The sequence below is a fragment of the Corvus moneduloides genome, chromosome 26 (genome assembly GCF_009650955.1).
Source record: "Corvus moneduloides isolate bCorMon1 chromosome 26, bCorMon1.pri, whole genome shotgun sequence".
In the NCBI taxonomy this organism is placed as follows: domain Eukaryota; kingdom Metazoa; phylum Chordata; class Aves; order Passeriformes; family Corvidae; genus Corvus; species Corvus moneduloides.
The window spans coordinates 5,898,143-5,922,643 of record NC_045501.1 but is presented as its reverse complement, the minus strand read 5'-3'; the positions used below and the strand labels follow the sequence as shown (position 1 = coordinate 5,922,643).

At 46.4% G+C, this 24,501-nt stretch overlaps 1 protein-coding gene across 4 annotated transcripts; it reads right to left on the bottom strand.

The window, feature by feature from the left end:
• Nucleotides 1-686: 686 nt before the first annotated feature.
• On the bottom strand, nt 687-24,501 carry LOC116455987 (tRNA N(3)-methylcytidine methyltransferase METTL2). 4 transcript variants are annotated; one of them, XR_004244517.1, is made up of 10 exons: nt 24,381-24,501; nt 22,752-22,843; nt 18,632-18,993; nt 17,314-17,363; nt 16,626-16,686; nt 15,286-15,425; nt 14,415-14,521; nt 14,165-14,230; nt 12,632-12,896; nt 687-1,101 (listed from the first exon to the last, which is right to left on the bottom strand). XR_004244517.1 is itself a non-coding variant. In XM_032134405.1 (9 exons), exons 1-9 carry the CDS (start codon nt 24,467-24,469, stop codon nt 12,745-12,747), a joined length of 1,119 nt encoding a protein of 372 aa, XP_031990296.1. In that variant the 5' UTR covers nt 24,470-24,501; the 3' UTR covers nt 11,826-12,744. The 4 variants fall into 4 exon arrangements, 1 of the variants encoding a protein (XP_031990296.1); XR_004244516.1 differs by lacking the exon at nt 687-1,101 and adding an exon at nt 1,395-9,384; XR_004244518.1 differs by lacking the exon at nt 687-1,101 and adding an exon at nt 1,395-7,894.

Below are 24,501 nucleotides of genomic sequence, written 5' to 3'. Positions count from 1 at the left end.
GGCAGGTCTGGGGGGTGCAGGAGGTATAGAGGGTAGTCACACAGGGCTGGGTGGCAACAGAATGTCAAAGTGGACTATGGGGTCATGGAGGGAATGAGGGGGCAAGCACGAGGAGGGGTCAGATCCAGCCTTGGGGTGAGGTCAGGGCTGAAGGTCAGCATAGGGGGGGCAGGGGGCAATCACACAGGTGGAAGGGCAGCAAGGGTCAGGGTCCTAAGGGGGCCAGAGGGTGCTGGGGAGTGACAGGCACAAGGAAGGGGTCAGATCCAGCCAGGGCTGGGGGGGCAGGGCAGGCCTAGGGACATGTCACTCCCAGGGGAGCAGAGGTTGACCTACCCCCTGCCCCAGGATGCCCTAGAGAGGGGGTGCAGCTATGACATCCATGCACCCCCCAGTTCTTCCCTTCCCCTCCAGTCTCCATCTTGCACACCCATGAGCAATCTCACTCCCCAAACCACCCCCATTCCCCCGAGAGAGGGTGCAAGGGCATCACAGCACCCCCCGCTAATCCCCACTCCATGCCTGCCCCCTGGGAACACCACCCGGAGCGGGCCGGGCCCCTGGTTCGGGGCTGATCCAACAGGGATATTATTGTGTGTGAGACACAACCCAGGTGCCCCAGCAGCCCCCACGACACACAGTCCGCTCTCGCCTTTCCGACGCCAAGCTGCTGCCACACTCAGGAAAACAGTCCCAAAATTCAAAATAATAAAGATAGGGCTTGTCCTGGCTGGAATGGAGCGATTCCATCGCAGTTCATTTGGCTCACTGCAGGCGGCGGGGCAGGACCCAGAGCGCTGCGGGTGTTGCACCCGCTCGCTCCAAGGCTGAATCAGCTTTCCGAAAAGCAAACAAGCAGGAGAGGATTGTTGGGAAAGGAAGTGGCCAGGCCTGTCCAAGGGGAGGCAGGCGCGGATTAGCAATGGGAGCGGAGGTTCCTGGAGCTCGATAAAGGATTCGCCAGGGCTGGGAACGCCGAGGGACACCCGTCACCTCCGCTTCACTGCGTGACATCGATCGATTTATGACCGAACTGGAACTGACTAGTTTGGCAAAAGGGATGTGGAGAGGAGCCGGCAGCGCATCGTGGAAAAACTGCTCCTGCAAGGCGACGGGGGAAGTTGTGTTATTTTAAAATTGCTAATTTATCGTACTTTGTTAACTCGGCGCAGCAAATGGCTCTGGGAGCGCTGCCTGCTTGTACAAGCTGCTTTTCCTGTGCTTTAATCTGGTTTTTTTTTTTTTTTCAGTATGAGAGCCACTCCAGTTTCAGCTCCTGCTCCGTAAGTCACATTTTCAGCACGACCGGTGGCAGGAATTCGTAAAATAAATAATTAAATAAATAGTGTTTTGTGTCTGCGTTGTGTTGTGGTTGTGTGTGTTTTTTTTTTTTTAAAGAAAAAATCCTGGAGTAAATATTCCATCAGTTGGTAGCTAATCACAGCCACTTAGGGAATGTTAACAGGACCACTTGCAGTGAACATTGTTCAAGGAGGTATAAATTTCATTTGTGCATTTCAGTTTGATTTTGGGTGGAGAGAGGAGAAGTTGTGGGAGCTGTAACACCCAATACAGGGACTGACTTACTGAACCCCCCAGCTCTTCTGGCTTCCCCTTCACTGCCCTTAGAAAACCCTCCAACTCCAAAGGGAGCAGTTCACCTCCTCAGAGTGCCAGGCAGGAACTGGACACCAGTAACACCCAGTCTATGGCACTGTCCCCCACCTTTGTGTTTTAGGGGTGATGGGGGTCACTTCGGTCTAATTTTTCCTGTGCTTTTTGGACAGCACTTGATGGGGCACTTCTTCCTCCTTCTCCATGCATTGCCAGGGATCACAATGCCATCAGTATTTCCATGTAGGCCACCAGAAGAACCTTTCGCTGTCACAGAATCACAGAATGGTTTGTGTTGGAAGGGACCCCAAAGCACATCCTGTCCCACCCTCTGCCATGGGCAGGGACATCTTCCACTAGACCAGGTTGCTCTAAGCCCCATCCAACCCAGCCTTGGACACTTCCAGTGATGGGGCAGCCACAACCTCTGTCATTTCCCGAGAGCTGTTTGCTCACTGTCATTTTCACTGAAATCACAGACCGACCAATGCCCCTCTTCTCCCGTCCTCTGGCAGGAGCAAATTCCCAGGGAGAGCCTCCTGAAGAATCCACTGCAGCCAGGAGTATTTTCCAAGACATCCCTTGATGCACTGCTGAGTTCCAGGCCTGACAGAGGACCCAAGGCCACAGCCATGGGCTCTGCCGGGTCAGGCTGGAACAGGAGGTGGTGATGTTTGATAAGGAACAGATAAACTGAGGTTGCACCATCCTCCTCCTGTGACTCCCCCTCTCCTGCCCTGCACTCCTCCGAAATGATTGGGGTTTCTCTTCTCACTTTCAAATTCAGGACTGGGGCACATGCCCTTCAGTACATTCTGGAAAGGCAGCCCTTGTGCTTTGTAGTCCAAGGGCTCTGCTAGCTCAGCTCTGCTTCTGGATGTCCAGCAGCTCATCCTTGGCTGTAGTCACATCCTTCCCTACTCTCCTCTGCTACACAGTCAACTATGGTCCTCTCCACCTTCATCCTCCAAAGAGCAGCTCAGAGCAACACTTCCAGCTGCAATTTCCTTTCCAAGATGCCAAAATTGCACCTCACACCAGACATGGCAGCTGGTCCCTTTGTGGCACAAAGAGGGAAGGAATCAACAAATTGTAACTGTATTTCTGGCTGTAAGCAAGAATTTCAGAGCAGCCTTTAAGGATTCCGCTTGCTGTCAGGAGGGTACAGGTAGGTACAAGGGATTTTAGACAAGTTTGTCAGGTAACAGTAGGAAGGAAGTTACTGGATAAATTTCCCAGTGATCAGTGATCTCAGAACTTTTTCCTCCTACACTCCATCAGGACACAGCCCTGAACAGGGATGCACCGCACAGCCCAGCCTGGTGCAACGCTTCCAACTGTGCTGCGCCAGCACATTTGAGATTTGGCTCTCTGGAACAGCAAAGGTCTCTCAGGTAAAAATACCATTATCAGTGTTGACACATCACACTTGGACTACTTTGTATGATGTCTTCTCTCCTGGGAGCTGATCCCCCAGGTTTGGACTCAGCAGAGAATTGGTGGACTCTTTTCTTTTTAGTTGTTTGGGTTTGTTTTTTTTTTTTAATAAGAAAAGGCAACTTATTGGAATGTGCTTCTGGTCAGAAAAGGTCAGTTTGTTCCTGTTCTTACAGGGAAAGGTTTGCTGCTTCAAAGCAGCTGGAATACGTAAATAGTTCATCATTTTGTACAGGAAATTTTTTGATTCAATTAGAAATTCTAATTTAAGATACTACTTCTAAAATCTTATAAAGCCTCAAAACTAAACCAATATAAGGTTAGAAATCAAGATTCTGTTGACCTCAACTTGATTTTCCCCATTGTATTACAGTTTGGGAGCAGTTTCTGTGTGTTTCACGTTCTGGCCCAGCAAGACAAGACACTATGAGAAGAGACTATTTGGACCTCCAAGAAGTCTCACGCAGGAAAACTCACACCTGAGCGACACATGAAACTCAGAATTCTGTTTTCCCTTTTTTTCATTAACTTTTTAAGAGCCCCTGAGCTCTGGTCCTTTCAGAGGAGCTGGTTATGAGCAACACAGTATGTACATGGCTGACTAAATATTATCTCATCCATAGGGACAAGCCAGCCCTCCTCCACCATCAGCTCTGCCAGATCATTCCTGTGCACATCCCGCTCTCCAGATCTTGCCATCAACCAGTGTTAATGCCTCTGATTACATTCCTGTGGTAGCTCTCCTCTTCTTGTCTCAGCCTCCTTGGATGTCAGTGATATTCCTAGTACACAGCACTTGTATCATGTTTTGAAGAACGACTCAGCTGCTGCAGCCATTTTCTTTGTCACTGGATTCGACCGGAGCTTGGAGCTCCCCTCCACAGGCACAGCACGCTCAGCAAAACAGCAGCAAGCCCTGCCTTCCCACCACAGCCTCTCTGCTAACCCAGGTTAGATTAGACCAAAATTGGGTAAGATTTTACAGAAATTTTAACAGAGTACATAACAAGTTCCTTCTGCCTTGAATTTTGAAAAGATAAAATGACAGAAGTCAAGATTCTCATCTTTTTAATCATGTTTTTGGTGACTTCTCCTTGCCTCGGCTTTCCAGGCTTGTGGAATATTCTAAATGCATTTTCCTAAGCATTTCTGTACTGCCACAAGGTCTGGAAATCTACTGATATAAGACACACAAAAGAAGAGCTGAGATTCCTCAGTGATACCAGGACATGGGCAGCTGAGGACTAGAAAAAAAAACAACAAACAGCCTGAACCTTTAAAATGTAAAAGCTGGCATCAGTGATCTCAAATCCAAACATTTTATAGTACTGGGGAAAAAAAAACCCCAACCAAAACCCACGAGAGTACAACACTCAACAGGCTTTTAAAGATTTTAGCACCAGGGGATGATGTCACCTCCAGGCATCACATCCTGAAGAGGCCAACCCTTGTCTGCACAGCAGATTCTGTTAGACCTAATGAGGCATGAGCTGCCAGTGAAGATTTTTCTAGGCTTGGGGCATTCAAACCATGTCACCCTTGTGTGGATTCTTGTCTATTAAGGGTAGGGCTTCTGCCACACTAGGAACATTAAAAAAGTGTCTTTCCTCATTTTCCTTAGGGAGAAAACCGGTATTTGAGCTCCTCAAAGATAACATGCCATTGCCTGACTCCTTCCTGAGGCCATTCCGAGAGCCTCCACCCTCCCACACGATGGAGTTTATCTCTGAAGTTGTTCCTGCCCCTCCCTCTGTCTACACCTTCAGGTATCCCATTAGGGAGGCTTTGATCCCAAACTCAGTAGGAAAGCATCCACACCACTCAGCCTCCACACAAGCAGCCAGCCATGTGCAGCCTCAGAGCCCTGATCCAAGGCAATGCGTGTCCTACTGCTGGAGGAGGAAGGCAGCTGTGTGCAGGCACCTGGAACTGTGCAGCCGCCATGGCCCAGCCGAGGGGAGCCAGACCTCGCAGGTAGGAAAGGAACACTCTGCAATCCCAAAGCACACCTGAAACAATGGGATTCTCCTGAATACCAGCAAGTCCTTCCCTGTCCTCACTCACTCTCGGCTTCCCAGAATACAAGAGGACTTTATTCTCAACAGGGTTTGCCCCCTGCTTCTCTTTCTCCTGCATAAAATGGGCATAATAACACCCTACTTTACACAGCTTTGGAAAGCCTTAATTAGACAAACTGCTCTGAGATTTGTGTAAGAGGAAAATTAAATCAACCTCCTATTGTAAAGCCGGAGTTACTGCACACACATTTCTCTAAGTATATTCAGCCTCTTTGTGAATGTCTGTAAATACATTTCAACCTTCCTAACGAGGCTCATCTCAGTAGGGAAGAAGTCACTTGAAGCTGTGGAAAAGCCAGAGTCAGTTTTCTGTGCAACCTCTTCACATCCACCAATGACACTGAATGTGGAAAAAGCCATGTGGCTGTGTAATTACAGACTGCAGTGAGGTGGCCCTGCCCAGGTACTGCTCCCCAGGTGAGGGGGATATGCAGCATGCCTTGAGCCTGGTCCCAGGGATGAAGAAAGAGTCTGAGGGGAGATCAGGCAATTTAATCTCCAAATGAGGAATTTGGAGCCACATCCAGTGACCCTGGGGAAGTGTGGTACCTCTCTCCTTACACCTGAGCAGATCCCCTCATGTTCCACACACAGCACAGAGGTGTGACCTGGCCCCTGCGACCAGGGACTGCCAACAGTAGCTTCCCACTTCACAGGAGCTGAAAGTAAGTTTCATATTCCAAAGATTTGGCAATCTCCCAGAACTCCCTAACTCCCACATAACATGAAATTGCAAGAGCTACAAGGGTCCTTTGGACAGCAAAGACAACCTCAATACAGCAGTCACACTCCACCCCAAAATCAAGCTGCTGTTCCCATGCTATGCTGGTGCTTGCAGTGAGGGCTCTGGGGTTAACACCAGAGAGCAGAATTTAGAACAGCAGTGTCCAAACCTCACCAGGATTTTCTTCTTTCCTGGAAACCAAGCCATGGACCAACAGGCTGGGAGCTGCTGGCAGGTGCTGACATGTAAGACTTGCCAGTGAGCTCTGCCATCACTGCTTTCCAACTGCTGCCATTTCCTGCTCATCCCACTGTGGGTCAAAAACCAAGAATAAAAACCTTCACTGGCATGACAACTGCCATGCCATACAACCCCCGGGCAGGAGGGAAAAGCAGAGGCACACATGGCTCAGGTTGCCTTGCCTTTCCCTGCCTGTGTCCAGGCCTGGCTTGTGCTCTTCTGGCTCATGCTGTATCCTATTTAGTTCAGATTAGCACTCAGGGCTGCCTACAAAGGTAATTTCCTGCAATGTCCCACTTTTCCATCAACACAAGCTCCCATTCAGCTGGGCAGTTACACACAGGAACTTACTGCCTTCAGCGAGACCTAAAAGCACAAACTCCAGAGCTCTGCTGATTAAGCACAGAACTGACAACTCCTTTTCCTCCAGAGCACCTCACTTTGCAGGAAGGTCCTCCAAAAAATTCCTCCTGATACTTGTTTTTCTGGTAATTTCTGTCTTGCCCTGAAACACAAGTTAAAATCAGAGTTTCTGTTGAAGTCAGTGTCTAGGGACACTGTACACGAGGATGTGTGCCAGGCACCCCCGTCAAGGAAGAGGAATAGTTACAATAGCAAAAATTGTCCTGATTGTGGCATTCTCCCTCATGGATTTATTTTCCCCAATATGGCACCAAACCAAAAATGGTGGCACTTCTCTGACTGACAAATCAGATCCTGCTGACTGATCAGAACAAAGACTGCATGACTCAGTTTCACTCCATCTGTGTTTACAGAATGGAAGGATGGTCCCCAAATCCCATAATAACATGATCCCTGCAGCCCCATCCTCACTTCTAGGCAGTAAAACCTGTGCATCTTTCAGTAGTGCTCAGGAAAAAACAGTTCAGTTCAGTTTGGGTCTGCAATTCCTGTACAGAATCCAGTGGGGACAAGCCAGGGCTCATCCCAATGCCAATGACAGCAGCTCTTCCAGCTTTTGTTATAATGCAGTGCCAAAAGCTGCTGGTGTGTGCACAAGGAGGTTCCCTCTGCTCACACCTCTCTTCTATTGAAAATAATCAGGTCTCATTTATCCCAGAGCTTGAGAACTCACTGCAGATTAGAAATGGTGGTGGCATACCCAGAGAAGGCAGAGCTGAATTATTTGGGAGAGAAGACAATTGTGTCTGATCTCACACACCCCTGGTCAGAAGAATTTGATGACCAGTGTTGTAACTATCCAAATCACTATGGATGACTGCTGTCCTCACTTTGCTGTGCTGTCAGGAAGATGCTGTGAAAATTTACTTATTTTTGAAGTGACAGCATCAGAAATATCCCCCCAGCCTCTTGTTCACATCACCTCCCCTGTTCCCTCCTGCCTCCCAATTCACAGCTTGTCTGTGAAACCACGATGCTCTGAGAAGAATGATGTACCTGGGGAGGCAAAAGCTTCTTTGTCCTTCACTGGAGCCTTCAGCACCATGGCTGGATCAAAACCCTTTCTGAACGGCTAGTTCCAAGTCCAAATCCAAGTCACAGGCTTGCTGGCATTATCCCTACATGAAAGGATTATGTGAGGGGTCACAATAGGTGATGATAAAGTTCCCTTCCAGCCAAAACAATCTATGAATCTCCAAGGAAATCCACCACCTTCTGGCAAGAGCCAGGACCAGATTTTTCGAAGTGTAACAATGCCTGGCTCCAAGATCGCTGGGGCAATGCATATGAAGGGCTATGAAATCATCTCTTCTGCTTGGGAGGTTCATCAGGCCACACTGGCATTGCCTGTAAGCCACAGACCACAAGACTTGGAATGCTGGGAACAAAATCAGAGCAGAAACTCCCAGAAAGGCTTTAAAGGTAACATTACTCTGCTAAGAAGGAAGAGGGGAAAAAAACCCCCCAAAACACTAATGGCACTTAACCTGGCTTTTCAGCATGGTAAAAGTCAATTTGGAGATTTCCTTTGAACATGCTGGAAAGCTTGAGCAACCCAGCCTGCCCAGCAGGCCCAAGGTGGGAATGGCAGGAGCTGCTGCAAGTCAGGACCGAGGTACCTGAGCAGAGCTGTGTGGGAGGCAAGGCCTGGAGTGGCAGGAGCGGAGCAGCTTCTGAGAGAACAGGAGCTGGCAGGGATTAGTGAAGGAAGCTCAAACAGTATCTGTCTGTAGGAGGCCTGGCTCAATTCAAGGCCATTAACTTGTTGCTTTCTGAACACCACCAAGAGAACTGGAAACAAAAGCACGTCTGCCCAGCATGGGCCCTGCTGAGTGACTGCTTAAATACTGCAGCAGAACTAAGAGCATTAAGAAAGGCAAAGAGCTACTTCACTGGCTCCAGGCTCACAGGGCTGCAAGTTTTTGCATGAAGCCCAAGTTAAAACCAGGCAACTGGGATACAACCTTGAAAGCACAAACAAACAAATAAATAGCCTTCATTTTCTCCCGTTCAGGAGTTTGAATTTAAAGGGGAGTCCATCAACTTTACATAAATCATGTTTATAATTAAAAACATATTTTCCTGCACTGCTTTCAAGCCTTTGGATTATTAAGAAGGCATTTTTCAAATTACTTTAATTCACACTAATTATGCTGATTGTTTACCCCAGTCAAGAATTTTTCTTGCAGGGAGATAAAGCTATCCTGGGAAGAGGTCTTCCTCCAGGGCCCAAGAGGGAAAGGACCCCAAGGAACTGCCTGAGGCCCCAGTAACACACAGGAGGTCTGTCACTGAGGCGGTTACACGAGTCACGTCAGGTCCAACGCTCACAGGGCTCTTGCTAAGTCTGACTCTGTGCCTGGATAAGCTGAGGAGACTTCAGCTTGCTCACCTGCTGCCAGAGGCCTTGAGCTGTGTTTTGCCTAGACCTTGCCTGAGGCCTCAGCCTTGCCAGGGAACCAGACGTTGTAGGTTTAGCATGAAAACACAGCAGCGACTGCAGAGCTTCTGGGGTGCGTCAGGCTTGTGCTCAGCAGAAGCCAAATGTGCTCCAGAAGACAGAAGCTTTACCTCCTCCTGTTTCATTTGCAGATGATGGAAAGGTTCTTGGCCCTTTAGAAAATACACTACAACAAACTGAACAAGAATTCTCTTCCCAGGTATTTGACTCCCATTCCCCTCCAAAAAAATAATTTGATTTCATTCAACATTATTTAAAAGAGACAGATATGCAAAAAAGCAATGGTGCATTTCCATTGTCCCAGCACCACAGCCTGTGTGCTGTGAATGGATTCCCTGGGTAACCTTTCCCAGGGAGGGCTGAAATGTCCTGACCCAGAAGCCTTCAGGTAGCAGACAAAGCAATACCTGCAGGATGACACAGTGACGTGGAAGTTAGGAACTCATCATGCTGACACATGCCCAGCAGGAAGTACTGCCCAGTCCCTTCCCACACTTCCCAAATCAGGGTGCTCCTGGTCCATCTCTCCAGGGGTCCTGCAGGCTCTCCAAAAACAGCAATGACATTTCCTCAGCTTTTTACCCCCTGTCTTGGGTTACAGTGCAGCATGTAACCGGGGGTTATGTACTCTATCACCATCTTCATAAGCTGTTAAAACCAGGTGGGGCAGTGTTCTTTGTCTCTTCCATGACACATCCCCGATAACTCCCTCTGGAGAAGTATCTTTCTGTTAATGGGCCATCGAGGCCTCACTGCATGACTCATAAAATTACATCAGCGCATTGTGAGATGCTCCGCCCAGGGGCAGGAACCAAACATTCCTACCTGGATATAATCTGAGGTTTGGAACACCACAGTCAGCCCTTACCTGCTGGATTTCCAGAGGACAAGAGCTACATAACTATCACTGGACATTCAGAGGAAGAGCAGACCCTTCCACAGGATCACCGCTTCAATAGAACTGTATCTATCACTTCAAAGAGGACTGCAGCCACCACTTAATCAGTTTGCTACCACCACCCTGACCAACAGGGTGTCAGGTTGTATTCTTACTCTGTCAGGTTAAGACAGTGTTTCCTGCCTTTATTTTAATTTTCCTATCAAATTGTAGTTCTGACTTGCGATCTCCCATTGGTTTGTTTTCAAACTAGCACAACCCCTCTCCTCTGGTTCAAGATGGCAGTTATTTCATAACCTATGTGGCTCTAGAGGTGACACTCTTGGGCAATGTCAAGCTCCAAACATGAGTGTCTGGCTAACAAAATACAGGGGAACTGCTCTTCAGCCAGCAGGACACACACAACACATCTTGATGCTTCATGAACTAAAACAAGGCAAGAGATACCAGCCAAAGCTTTCTCTTCTTCAACTAAAGGGCAGACACCAGCGCAACTTGTAACAGAAGAAAACTGTAGTTCCCTAATGGTGGCCCAGGCTCACACAAGCACATGAGGTTCTTGCAAGCCTAATTTATATGAATCAAACCACCACTGAAAAGCACGAGACTTATTCTAATACCTGTTGTACCACACCCTAAAAATAACAGAAGAAAACAAGCTGAGATAAAAGGTGTCAAAGGTGGGGAAATACCTTCTGAAAGCCACAGTGTTGGCTTCCTCTAAGAAATTAAACAAGAATGCAAAAATTAGACATCCTGCAGATTTCAGATCAAAGAAAGTGTCTCATCTGCTTGGGTTTAGCACATCACCATGACAGGGCAGATTGTGACCTGGGAGCTGCAGCCAGTAGAAAAAGCCGGTAATTATTTATAAACCCTGGTCCTGTTAGCTGCTTCTCATCTGTTGCACTCTGGAGGTGCTGCAAAACTGGCACCAAACATCAGCACCAAACTTTTGAAACCTGAACCCTGCCTGTGAGGAATTTATAGCACCTGAGCTATTGCGTGCTGGCTCCCTGGGCAGATATCCCTGTGGACAGTGAGGGCAGAGCAGCATCATTTGCTTTCTCCACAGGTTATTTCCACACCTTGAGGCATCCAGGGAACGCTGGTACAGAGAGACTCACACGGTCTCAGCTCCTGCCCTCAGATCAACGTATTTTAACTCATGGATTGAGTGACTGAATGACTAGGAAATAGCTGCACGAGAGAAGCTGCCAGGAGATTCATATCAGTGAGCAGTCGCTGAGAAGAGCGGATTCATTCTTTGTATGTTTGTCCCCAAGACAAGAATACACAAGACAGAGATACGGTCAGATCTCTCCTGTTTCATGTGGAAATTCTGAGTATGAGCAAGTCGCTACTCAACTTGCTCAGCTGCTGTTAGACACCATGACCATTTCTTAAGTTAAAACCATAAATAATTTTTAAAACTCAGACCAGTAGCATGACATTTACAGGGCTCCCTTCTCAAACCTGTGCTCTTCAACATCCACATTAATGACCTGGATATAGGACTTGAAGGAATACTAAGTAAGTTTGCTGTCTGCACTAAATTGGGAGGAATTGTCGAGTCTCTCAGGGGCAGAGAGGGCCTGCAGAGAGACCTTGACAAATCAGAGAAATGGGCAATCACCAATCGTGTGAAGTTCAACAACGGAAAGTGCCGGATTCTGCACTTGGGACGGGGCAACCCTGCATGTGTGGATGGACTGGGTGGTCCATTGCAAGTTGAACATGAGTCAGCAGTGCCCTGGCAGCCAGGAGGGACATCTGTGCTCTGGGAGCATTAGGTAAAGCATCCCTGGTCAGGGAGGGGATTGTCCTGCTCTGCTCTGGGGCAGCCTCACCTCAAGTGCTGGGAGCAGTTTTGGGCACCACAATGTGGATACAAATATTGCTGCTAGCAAGAATTTCTCTTGCTCTTTCCAGTCCCGTGGGATGCTTTTCTCTCTCACGGAAGATATCAGCAGAGTTCTATAAACCATGAACACCTGTGACCTTGCTGAGCTTTGTTTATGGCACAGTATTTTGGCACATATTTTGACAATGGATGCTTCAGGATTTTAGCCAGTCACCCCAAGGGGGGCTGATCCTTTGTCCAACTAGACTATGAAGAAAAAAGTCTATAAAAGAGTTGTAAATAATTAAATAAATCGATCTTGCTGCACAATTCCTGCCTGCTGGATCTCTCTTCTCCTCTCTACCACAGCGGGACTCTGTGATACCACAATATAAAAAAGACATTAAGCCACTAGAGACCATCCAGAGAAGGGCCATGAGAATGGTGAAGGGCCTTGAGGGGAAGCTGTATGAGGAGTGGCTGAGGGCAAATGGTCTGTTCAGCTGGAGGAGACTGAGGTCAGACCTCACTGGGATCTTCAACATCCTCCTGAGGGACATCAGAGGGGCAGGAACCAATCTCTTCACTCTCCTGAAGGGAGAGGAAATGGCTGGAGCCGTGTCTGGGGAGGGTTAGGCTGGATATCAGGAAAAGGTTCTTCCCACAAAGGATGGCTGGGCACTGAACAGGTTCCTCAGGGAATGGTCACGGCCCCGAGGCTTCCAGAACTCAAGGAGTGTTTGGACAATGCTCTCAGGCACGGGGTGGGATTGTTGGGGTGTCCTGTGCAGGGCCAGGAGTTGGACTTGATGATCCTGATGGGTCCTTCCCAACTCGGTATATTCTGTGATTTTATGATATCTGAAATACTGCTTGCTCTACTCTCAGGGCATTTGTCCCTAGCAAAACTCACTTGAAGTGATGCCAGGCATGGTACAAGGCACTGAGGTCCTGGCTGTGCAGAACTCCACCACACACATGTCACCAGGAGGAGATGAAGAGGCTCCAGCCCAAAGCCCACACGCCTCATGGCTGAAGGACGGTGGGTTTGCAGTACTTGCACTGGATCCACACCCGATACATCGTCATCTGCTTCCCACGGTTCACTTGCAATCGCCGATCAACCAGATTCTGGATTTTCTTCAGCCCAGCTGTGGTGAAGAGATGATCTAATTCATCTGGAAGCAAAGAGAAGGAGACTGAGGAGGCCATAGCTCTTCTTTAACTGATACCCTCTCACACTGAGGCTAAGCTAAGCTGAAAGGTGGGCCAGAGGAAACCCATGGCCTCACCCTGGCAGGGAAATAATCAAACACGACTTAATTACTTTACTAGGGGAGTTTAATATCACAGTTTCTCAAGTTTCCCTTCTAGCAAAGAAGGAAAGAATTATTTGGAGTACATCTAGAACTACAGAGACTTGACAAAGAAAACAGCAGCAGTTTCAGATATGGGTACTACCTCTAGTAACCAATTAAGGAGCATCTTCTGGCGAGTTGGGACAGCCATTCCTTCCCCCCTGCCCAGAGGAATTTCAGAGTCCACAAGAGCAAAGAACAGGATTAAACCTACGCTTTGAAATGGTGGCAGTAAGATCTGTGCTGCCTAGGCTGGAGGGGGAATGGGATTCATTAAGGTTAAATTTGGTAAAAAAAAAAAAAAAATCCTTAAAACCAACACCCTGTTGAGGCCCAATTAATACACTAAGAGCCCTCAAGGCTTCAACACTTCCATTCGCAGGTATTCCTGACCAAGCAAATAAATCTCACAGTGCCCCAGTCCTGCTGAGCAGCAGAGCTTACTCCCAGAGCACGTGGTTTGTCTGGAGTTTCTGTAGGAAAAGCCTGACAGGTCCCAGCTTGTGCTCCTTTATCAGATGCTTTCCATTGTGAGGTGTTTGCCAAACATGCATTAAACATTAGTTTTGCTGTGCCAAACAAGACTTGTGCAGTGGGGAACAGTTCAGTTGTGCCACTGCTCTACAACTGGCTGTGCACAGGGGCCTGCAGTGGAGGGACTGGAGGTGCAACTGGTGATAAACAGAGAATAACAATTGCTGCTAACACCAAGCAGCAGCAGAACTGGGGGGGGCTGCCTAAGCTCCACGAAGAACCACACCCTTCCGCTGAGTGGTGTCCATCTCCCTCCATCATCTGCAGGCAAGATACAAGGAGAGCTCCTCCAATCCCACTCCTCCCAGGGTAGCAAACACACCAGTCTTCCTCTTAAAGGATTTTCCACTAAGGAATTCACCATGCCATGCTTGCACAAGAGGCTGACAAGCGTGGGTCACTGTTTAATCAGGAGCCACTTAACATTTCGCAGTGCTCCAAGAAAGAGGCTGGAAAGATCTAGCGGCCAAACTGGAGGGCACAGGGACAAGAAGCGGTGAGGAGAGTCAGAGGCATGTTTTTGGATGGTCAGAGACATGTTTCTGGCCTCCTACCTTGTGTGAAGAAGTAGACTCTGGTGCCATCACCTCTCACATAGAAGTTATCAGACAGACATTGACCTAAAGGCAAGACAGATATAAACAGTTACCAGTGATCATTTAAAAAAATCAACAACAGACCCTTCTCCAGCACACACTGTGCTTTGGGGAATTAATGAGCTGCCTCTAAACAGGGCAGACACAGCTCCAGAGAAGCAGAATCTACTAGTGATGGGGGCAAAAGCTCCCAGGGGAAAGGAAATACCTTTCTTAAACCGAAGCTGGGCAAGATCATAGCGGCCGTAATCTCGTAACAAGATCATTCCGCCCGGTTTCAGAAGGCGACTCAGTCTGGTCATGATGCACTGCATCCTGAGAGGAGAACAAACCAGGAGTGCTCAACATGCTGCAAAATCATGCTTGTTTCCTTCCAAAAAGATGGAATAAAGTTCTACATGTTTCAACTTCATATAAAGAGCTACCCAAAGTCAGCAGCATTCTGAGCTCTCCCAGAGTCAGGTGGGTTGATTTTATTTGGCCTCTATTTTTTGACATTCCCTTTTGCTTTTTTTTTCCTACGAGGATAACATCCTGCCACAGCAAGGATTAACTGCTCTCTCTTACTGATTACAAAAGGATTTCCACTGGTTTCTGTAAAAAAGTAGTAAGTGAACTTGAAGAGAAGTGTTGTGAAGTAAAACTAAAGGATACAAAAAAAAAAAAAAGAGACTAGTGTAGGTTGTAACAACTATCACACTAAGACCACAGCACTTTCCTTACCTGTTTTCTGAACCTGAACCCTCCCTTCTTCCCACCTCCTATGTGAGAAATTCATCTACCCTCTGAGCCTGAAAATCCAGCAGAATACTTTCCAAAGCAAATGCTCACTGTGGCTGGGGCTCAGAACAGTGACCCCAGCAATGATCACCTGCAGCCACTTAGCACTCCAAAATCACCCTGTTCTCTGCAAGAATTGGTTGCAATAGCAAAAACCTGCAAATTTCATTTTTGGAGCCTTCATGAAAAACTGGACCACAAACAGAACAAACTTTAATTTTCCTTGATAGGAGATTATTAAAGAACTCTGATTGTAGAAGAACTATCTTCTGCAATCAGAAGGAATTATTAAAACTTACTTCTCCGGGAGAATTGCTGAGAGGACAAAGATAAGAATAACAATGTCAAGACTCTCTTCTGGCATTGGGAAGGGACTTTGGTCATTGCACAGGTCATGGACAAATGCAAAGCAGCGAGAAGTATCATATTCTGCATTGTTCTGTGTTTGAGAGAGAGAAATTAAGAACATTAGTAGCAGATCCTAATCTCAGTATTAGCTGGACTATATGGATTATTAGTATTATATGGAGTATTTTAACTTCCACAAAATCAAGTGGTGTGTCCAGAGATCTGTTTCAGCCTCATTGGACTTCTGTGTCAGGTATGTTCCTTGGTCAGGCAAGGAACTGGTGTGAAATGTGAAAAAAAAGATTTACACACAGGAGATGTACACATCTCGCTTTGGTCTTGTTACAATCAGACAATCAGCACTGAAAAAACCCCTCAAACTGGATTCAGGGTTTATCCCAATTTTAAGGTCAGAGTTTCCACTAACAGCAGTAAGAAGTGAGAGATTTATACTGATAAATTGGAAACCTTTACAAATGAGAGTGTCAGGGCACCTCTCTGCATCATTGAAATCAGTATTCATTTCATCTACAAGCAGATATTCCCTATACCCCAAAAATCAAACTTGGTTGCCTACAGCTACACTCTTAAAAATCAGATTTAGACTTCTTTTAGAAGTTGTGTATTTTTCTAAAGCTGCTGCTACAGATTGCAGAAGCCTCTACAAACAGTGCTTGTGTCATATCCAGAGGAGGAAATGGATGCTGACTCCGGTGCTGTGCTCCCCTCTCATACCAGGAAGTGACTGATTGCATTTGATACTTCATATATTCTCAGTTCTGCCTTGACCTGAAATTTATTAGTGGAATTTGTCTTTTGACTAAATCCCAGCCTCCTGCTCCACAGCATGATCCCTCCTCAGCTGCCTGTGCAGAAGTAATCAGACCATGTTCCCAGAACTGTGGTGACAGCAACACACACACAAGCCAAAGCCAGGTTCAGTTCCTGTTAAAAAATAGCCTGAATGTTTGCAAGGCTCAAGTTTGTTTTCAAGTCACTCAGCTAAAAGAACACTGTATTGAGAAAAGTACTGACAACCACAGGGGAAGAAAACCTGGCTGACTTGTTTGCTGCCCATGTGACATTTTGAGAACTTTTACTTCTCTCATTTCTACAATCTTTGACGGCTCATTTTCCACAATTCCCAGTGTAAGGGTCAGCACCAGGGCTGGCTAAAACCAGAAAGCTGCCAGCACAGCCAGAGAGTCACTGGCAGCTGGGATAGATTTGTGTTAATAGGCAACTGGCCCCAGATACTTCCCACATTTTCATAAGTCACCATTGAGATTACCTGGACAAGATCCACAGCTGTTGTAGAAAAGTCACAGCAATAAACAAACAGGCCTGGGTCACTGCAATAAATCAAAGAAACTCATCATTTATATCAAGGAATTAAGGAGTGTTTCAAGTGCACAAAGCCCAGAAATCCTGGGCTTTAGTTTCTGTGCAAAATCTGGTGGATTCCATTGCTCCTTTATGCCCATTATTCTCATATGGAATTGACTGCTTCCTTTTGCTTCTGGATCTAAAACCAAGGGCTTCCAAGCTCAAAACACAGTAACCTGAAGCTGCAGATGGCAAAGATACCATCTGCATTTGGTCCTTCTCTGAGATTGTCTAAACTAGGAACACATGGAACATTCTTCCAATTGTTTTTCAGAGGCTGGTATCTCACGCAGGTAAAAACCTACTGAGAATTACTTCACAGAACCCCAGGATGGTTTGGGTTGGGAGGAACATTAAAGATCATCCAGTCACACCCCTGCCATGGGCATGGACACCGTCCACTGTCCCAGGCTGCTCCAAGCCCTGTCTAACCCGGCCTTGGACACTTCCAGGGATGGGGCAGCCACAGCTTCTCTGGGCACCCTGTGCCAGGGCCTCACCACCCTCCCAGGGAACAATTCCTTCCCAATATCCCATTTATCCCTGCCCTCTGGCAGTGGGAAGCCATTTCCTCTTGTCTTGTCACTACTTACTTGTTGGTTTGTAAAATTGGGAAAACTGTATTCCCAGCCCCACAGCCAACCTGTATGAACAGAGTAGATGTACACAGTGAAAATAATTCCTTCAGCACGTCCATGCAGATAATTTCCAATCATTTCTCTACAGCCATGGAACAAAGAGCAACTCACGAGTAAAGCTGAGCATGGCAGTGACCATTCTAACGTGTCCCTGCGAGATCTGAGCGTGTTAAGGTCTGAGGAACAGGATTACATGTGTGGGAAACCACCAAGCAAGTTCTTATGGAAATCTTAGTAACAAGCTATATATTGTTACTCTTTTGAAAGCTGTTTTTTCTGGAATCCCAAGCATAACAACCAGTATGAGTCACTGAAGCACTGGTAAAGGCCATGGATGAGTTACGTTCACTTCCATAGAAAATCAGAGCAACAGAGAAGTTAAGTTTGCTTTATTCTAATTGCCTCTTCTGCTTGTTCCCATTTGAAGAGATCATGGCTCACACAACTGGGTTTGGGGAATTTGCCTCTGAATGTTTAAGGAATCAGTAAAACTGGAACAGACTGAGCAGAAAACACCACAGAGGGTTTGCAGTGACAGATGTTACTGAAAGTGCTCAGGTGAGACAGGAAAGGCACATTGAGAACACCAAAGTCTGAGGAAATCTTAAAAGTGATTAAAGATTAAATTAAAAAATCAGGACAGTTCATACTAACTCTCCCTGGAAGGGCAGGACCTTCATAAAATACTAAGTATTTAAAAAATCCAGTAATTCTACAGTGAACAACTAAAGGTGGCAGAGCAAAAGGTCACAACCAGCTGTCAGGAGTCCAATATTTATAATTGCCACAGACTTCTCTGAGACAAAGCCTGTACCAGTCTGGGATTCCCTGTTATCACAAGGGCTCTAAGGAACAAACCCAAGAGCATCTTTACATTCTTGGCTTCATTACTTTGTTTCGCACCTCTCAAGGCAAACAGGAGTCAGCACAAACATGCAAAAGATAAATGACAAGGGAAAGCTTTATACACAATAGAAGAATCGGCTTCTTCAAAAGATGATGTTTAAATGCTTGTTTGAACATCTGATAGCAATAGTTTAGCTTTTAAACTTGTAAACTTCTTATGGTCCATGTGCTCTGCCAATTCAGAGTCTGAACCAAAAGAATCCCAACAGATTTAGTTCAGTTCTAAACTGCCCTCTTATTTTTGCATTTTACTGACTGAAGGCAATCGTCTGGTCCCTTGCTGTTTGGCAGTGATACATATTTTTATGTCCCAGTCACATTGACACAAGGGAGGCTTTGATGTGTGACTTTGATGTACAGCTCTTACCTCTAGTATACGGTAAGATGCAGCTGATCCAGGGTAATCCCCATCACTCTGACTCAGCTCACTGTCCTTCTGTGCAGCCAACTCCTCTGTGCAGCCCCCAGCTGGGCTTTTTATCAGGTTTAACTGACTCTTTGTCCTGGTTTCCAACGAGCAATGGCCATTTTCACAGCTTCCCAGCCCTTCATTGTTGGATTCTTCTGTGTTACTAAATTCATGCACAGAATCTCCATTTTGGCTTGAGTTCCTGTTAGGTGCCAGCTCAGGAAATTCAGTGAACAGCCAGTGCCTGTCCTTGAAGAAGCCATTTTCGTGGATTTTATAGAAGTCATCCCAGTATTTCTTAGCGTTCACCTCATATTCCTCTGTGAACACAAGCAAAAACATCACCAGACACAAACCAGAAGGTCTCAGGGTTTAATCAGTTCAGAGAGTGAGGGATCACTGCAGATATCTATGCACCAACCTGCTTTACTAAGAGAGGTTACAACTTAAAAAGGGAAAAGAGAGAGAAGAGGAAACTCTGTCTCCTGGTAGGATTTAAAGGAAGCTGGCAACAGAAAAAGTCTTTTTGAAGGAGACTGGAATGAAGAAATCCAGGTTTTACTTCCATCTCTAACTTGTTCAGTTCGCTGAACAATTAATTCGGAGCCTGGTGACAATAAGTGTCAAGCACAACTCCAAAGGAATTTTGTGAGAGCTGCCTGGAGCTGAAAGCTCCTGTCCAACACACTGCTCCTATTTTCAGGTGGAGAAACAGAAAAATTAGTCAACTCTCCAGGCCTGGCAGGAAGCTCAGTTGGAATTTATGCAATCCTCCAGATTACAGGACAGCATGTTTTCCACGTTTTGCTGCAGTCCAGTCAACTTTGCTTTCCGTAGTTCTATGCGTGTCAGAGCATTTATGAACTAAAACAAAAGAGGGGAGTCAACAGTGACCACTGCATTAAAGTACCAGCGGAGAGCTACGGTGGAGAGGCTAAAGATGAACAGAATTAATATGAGCAGCAGCACTTTCACAAACGGCTCATTCCAGGAGCAAGGCGAGTATTACAGGGAGCTGGAATAGCTCTTACAAAGCCATGACCAAGTGAAATTCGAGTCATCTGCAAACTTATTTCCACACACTTTCACAAATTTCAGATCAAGTACAGTCTAGGGGAACTATTTCTTCCATGTGAAGCTACAAATCCAAGCGACTTTCTGTGACTTCATCAATGTGATGAGTTCTCTGTCCTGGGAATTCACACCTAATTATAGCATCCTATGCTTGGAATCACCTAGAGACATTAACAACCATGACCAGAAATCCCAATTGCATTCCAATAACAAGTAATTCCTCAACCATCTTTGCACGGCAACAAGTGCATTACTGAATAAAAATGATTGGAGGCCATTATTAGCTGAACTGTTTATTTATTATGTTTATGTATATATATATATAAATAATATATAAATATTATATATGTATATAACATGTATATATAAATATATATTATTTATATATAACTGTTTATTTATTAGTCTTCCTGAAGAACATAAAACTGTTTCAAAGTGAGACAGTAAAGTGAACCCAGAACACCTGGAAAAATATGTAGCCTCAGCCAAATATAGACAAAAATGGCTTTAACAAAGAACCACTAATCAGTCATATGTCTATTTTTAGTAGGACCTGCAGCACAAGGAGCTATATATAAAAATAATCTCTTTACTTCAACTACAAGGATTTTCTCCTTTTAAGAAGCCTTGTCCTTAAACCCCAAGCTGAAGGAAACTTTAATGTCTGATATTAGACATGAGCAGTAACTTTGTACCATGACCTCACTGTAGGTCACAGTGACCATGGCCAGGTCAACTCACTGTTTGCATGGAAGAATTCAATGACTGCTGATGCTGGAAGAAGTGCTATTGATCCAAACCCTGGCATGCTCTGTCCTGAACTGTCATTCTCCCATGTACTAGCAGGAATATGCAAGGCTTCTGGGGCTGAAACGCTCTCATCCAACAAAAATACCAAATCCTGATTCCCCCTCATCTCCAACAATCCCATGGCAGCCTGACTGCAGTGGAATGCTTACCTGAGATGCTGGGACAAAATTCCAGCCCAGCCATTTCAGATCACCCACATTTTTGCCACATTACACTGGTGAACAAGACATTGTGCTCTTCCTTTGTTAAATTACTGTGAAATTCTGTTGGATGCTATTGAAGAGCTGTTATACTCCAAACCACATGCAGGGAAGCTTTATTCAAAGCTAATTTACCTCGGAGCCTGGTGTTTTCAAAGCCCTGAATAAAGGATCAGTAACAATACAGATGCAAAAAATCAAGGACCAGCTGACAGAGATCATACAAGAAACACATTTAAAGTGAAAATATGACCATGTTGATTTTTCAGTAAGACTTCCAGCCAGAAAAGTTCACATCATACTTGTTCCAGTCCCTTCTTGGGGTATTAGCTCACAGTGCCATCGGTGCGCAAGCCAGATTCCTCCAGAGACTTTCCTGATAAGGACTCCTGACTTTCTGCTCGCCTTTGTAAGCACACCCCCAAAGCCAAGCCCATACTCACCCCTTCACTCTGCAAAAGATAAGCAAACAAAAGGAACTGTTCACAAAGACCGGAAGAGAAGCAGGCAAGACCTCCCGAATTGCAAGGAGGCTAATTATGGAGCCTCAAAAGGAAACTTGGACTTCTTTCTCTTTCTTTTCCCAGCCATGAGACACATCTTCCACATACCCAGAGAGCTTCCCTCCTTCTCCAGAACAAATCCTGACATCCCCAAGAAGTCCACAAAATAATACAGCTATAATGACCAATACTCTGCCTTTGTTCTCCTCCTTGGACATTCTGATTCTCAAACTACCAGACCCTTCAGGCACATTTGCCTGGGCTGCCTTCCCTACTTTTCAGCCATCCCATTGTCTCCACACGATTTCCAGTGAATAGCAACCATCAACATTTGACTGGCCTCCATTGTTCAGTCTGGGAAATACATCATGGAGCCCTGACAAACTGCTCCAACAGCAAATTGCTCCACAATTTCCTAGTTGTATATAGGTTCTCAAAGCATGACAGACAGCACCCTTTAATGCTAACCAGATTTTAAAATGAACTCAACACAATGGGCATCACAATGGAAAACTGCTGGATACTGCTAGGATTCCAAGAAATTAGGAGGGTTACTCTTTGGTGTAATTAATTTGCTATTGTGAACACAACTGGGAGCTATATGGAAGTGTCTCAATAGTTCCAGTAGTACTCAGCATCATCTTACGGGTGACACACTCAATTTAATTTGAACCAAAGAAGCAGATCCACCCTTGAGCTCGGCAGGGTATCAAGATATCATCATCAAACAAGTTTCTTATCACACCAAAGAAGCATTCCACCACCATTTGAGGGACTGGATGATCTTTACCAGGTGTGGAGGAAATGCATTATTGACCATTCAGAATGGCTTCAACCATGACTTAACCACAGAATTGAGCACCTTGAGCTTGATTCAGAGACAGCTAAGCTCTGCATTTTGGATGGATAAATATCCTTTAAGCCAAATAAAATAAAAGCTTTGGAATCCCTTTGCTGTCTATCTGAGGACAAACAATCAAGATAAAATAATTTTTCTTTCTCTGATGAAATTCTTCTCATGAAATTTGTTCACTCTGTAGAGACAGATATGGACACCACTTTATCAGACTCTTCAAAGAGAAGATCAGCTTGGATCACGGCTCACTTCACAGCAAGCCAGCAAAAAGAGACTGGCTACTAGCAGTTAAGCTTTAAAGAGCAAAAATAAGCAGAGGCAACAACTCTACACTCAAAGAGGTTTGTTGACAATGAACACTAACAAGTACTTAAACATACACAACATGACAAAGCTCAACCTGATCTGACTCCTCCCAACCAGGAGTCGTCTCTGGAGAAGACGGAAGAGTCACAGAGAGGTAAATTAAGAACAGAAAGTTCCTCCTCCTCCATTTCCCATTATCAAACACGTGTTAAAGCCTTCTGAGTGACTGGGAGAGGGGAGGAATTAATGATGTTCTGATGTGGCTCTGGCCATACTGTTCCACTCCTGGCACAAGCCAAGACTCGCATAAGGACACTCTCCAAAAGTACCTTGTTTATCTTGTGGCAATAGTTGTGAGCTGTTCTCTTGAACTTTACTCCTGGCACTGGCTTCCTGCTCTTCTGACCATTCCACATTGTCCCTGTTGTGAAAAATAAGATGAACTGGAGCTAAGCATGGTACAAGGAGAGAGGGAAAGAGAAATGTCTGGAGAGCCCTCCAAATGGACAGGGGTGCAGGTGTGATCCCCAATTCCAGCCCAGCACCACCACAACAGCCCACAGTCAGCACATGCAGGTCCTAGTCCTGAAGGAGCTCATGGAATTGCAAACAGAAAGGATCCTAAATCTGTTCTATTTTGGATACTCAGTCAAATTTAGAGGGAATAGATCCTTGCTAAAACCATGAGGGCACTCAGGACAAAACTACATTGTCTTTCTCAAGTTGAAACAAAAAAGGCAGTTGGGTTATTTGGAAGGTAAGTGTTAAATTAAATCAAATTATGAGAAAAATATGCAGGAAGCTTTAAAGCAACAAGAATTATTAATAACTTCAATGCACATACACAGCTATTCAGTCATTAAAGTGATTCACTCGGCCTTTTTTCATTAAAAAAAGTGAATGAAAAGCAGAATACAAGGCCCAAGAAGCAGTTCTTGTCCCAGAAGGAATTAGTGGTTTGATTTCAACTCACAAAGGCTTAAATGTTAAGTCTGTGAAGAAACAGATTACTAAGACTTTTCACAGGAAAACTGGGGATATGCTTTTGTTACATACCTTTAATATAGAATAGTCCCAGAAGGAATGACAGGCTGACACATATAAATATCCCTTAATTACAAGTTAAACACACCCAATTCTTAACAAGGTATAGCAGCCAGAGACCAAAAGTGGATCTATTTACCTCAAAAATGCAAAACACCTTCAGTTCCCAGCAAATTAGAGAATTTGGATGTTTAACTGACTGAAAACAACTTCTGTATCCAAATAAAGAGCTCCTGTTCCAAGCACACACCCTGGCACAACCTCACGGAAGGAATGATAGGTTGTGGATTTCTGACAGCGGGTAATTTACCTTTATTAACCACAGTAATAAAACAATTGCTACAACCAGAGGAGCCTGAGGAATACTACTGCTTCGGGAGGGGATGAGAATGGCTCAGAATCCCCTGTCGATCGGTCCGGAAGGCTCAGGACACCGTGGGGATCAGCCCCCAAGGCTCAGAACCCTACAGGGATCAGACCCAAGTGCTCAGGACCCCCGCGGATCAGTCCCGAGCGCTCAGGACCCCCGGGACCAGCACTCCCGAGCCGCGGCCGCACAGGGCGGTGCCCTGCCCGGGGATGCCGGTCCCCGCCCTGCCTCCAGCCGCTGTCCGGCCGCCGGCCCTGCGCCCGCCGCTCCCTCAGCCCGCTCCGCGCCCGGGAGGGGTCTCTCCAGGCGAGCCCGGAGCGGAGGGGGGCCACCGCGGTCAGGGCCCCGTGAGGCGGAGCGGGCAGGTTGGGGCTGGCTCATTACGGAGCGCTTGGCCACAGGCACCGCAAATCGGAGCGGCGACGGCGAGCCCACCCCGGTCACCCCCACCCCACCGCCGGGCGCGGGGCGGCACCGCAGGACAGCAGCTCCCCGGGAGGCTGCCGGGGGTCTGGAGCGGGCAGCGGCGGCAGCCCTCACGCACCAGGCATTGTGCTGGAAGAGCCGGGCGGGGTCGGTGAGGAAGCGCCTCCCGAAAGGCCGCCGCTCCCGCGCCTCGCTGGGCGCCGCCATGACGGGCCGGCCGGCACCGGAAGCGGAAGCGG

Coding starts and splice junctions, on each gene's coding strand:
- LOC116455987 (XM_032134405.1), bottom strand. CDS start 24,469: ATGGCGGCGCCCAGCGAGGCGCGGGAGCGGCGGCCTTTCGGGAGGCGC. Junction 17,364..18,631: donor CATCTTACCGTATACTAGAG/GTAAGAGCTGTA, acceptor CTGTTCATACAG/GTTGGCTGTGGGGCTGGGAA. Junction 15,426..16,625: donor CAGCTGTGGATCTTGTCCAG/GTAATCTCAATG, acceptor TCTCAAACACAG/AACAATGCAGAATATGATAC.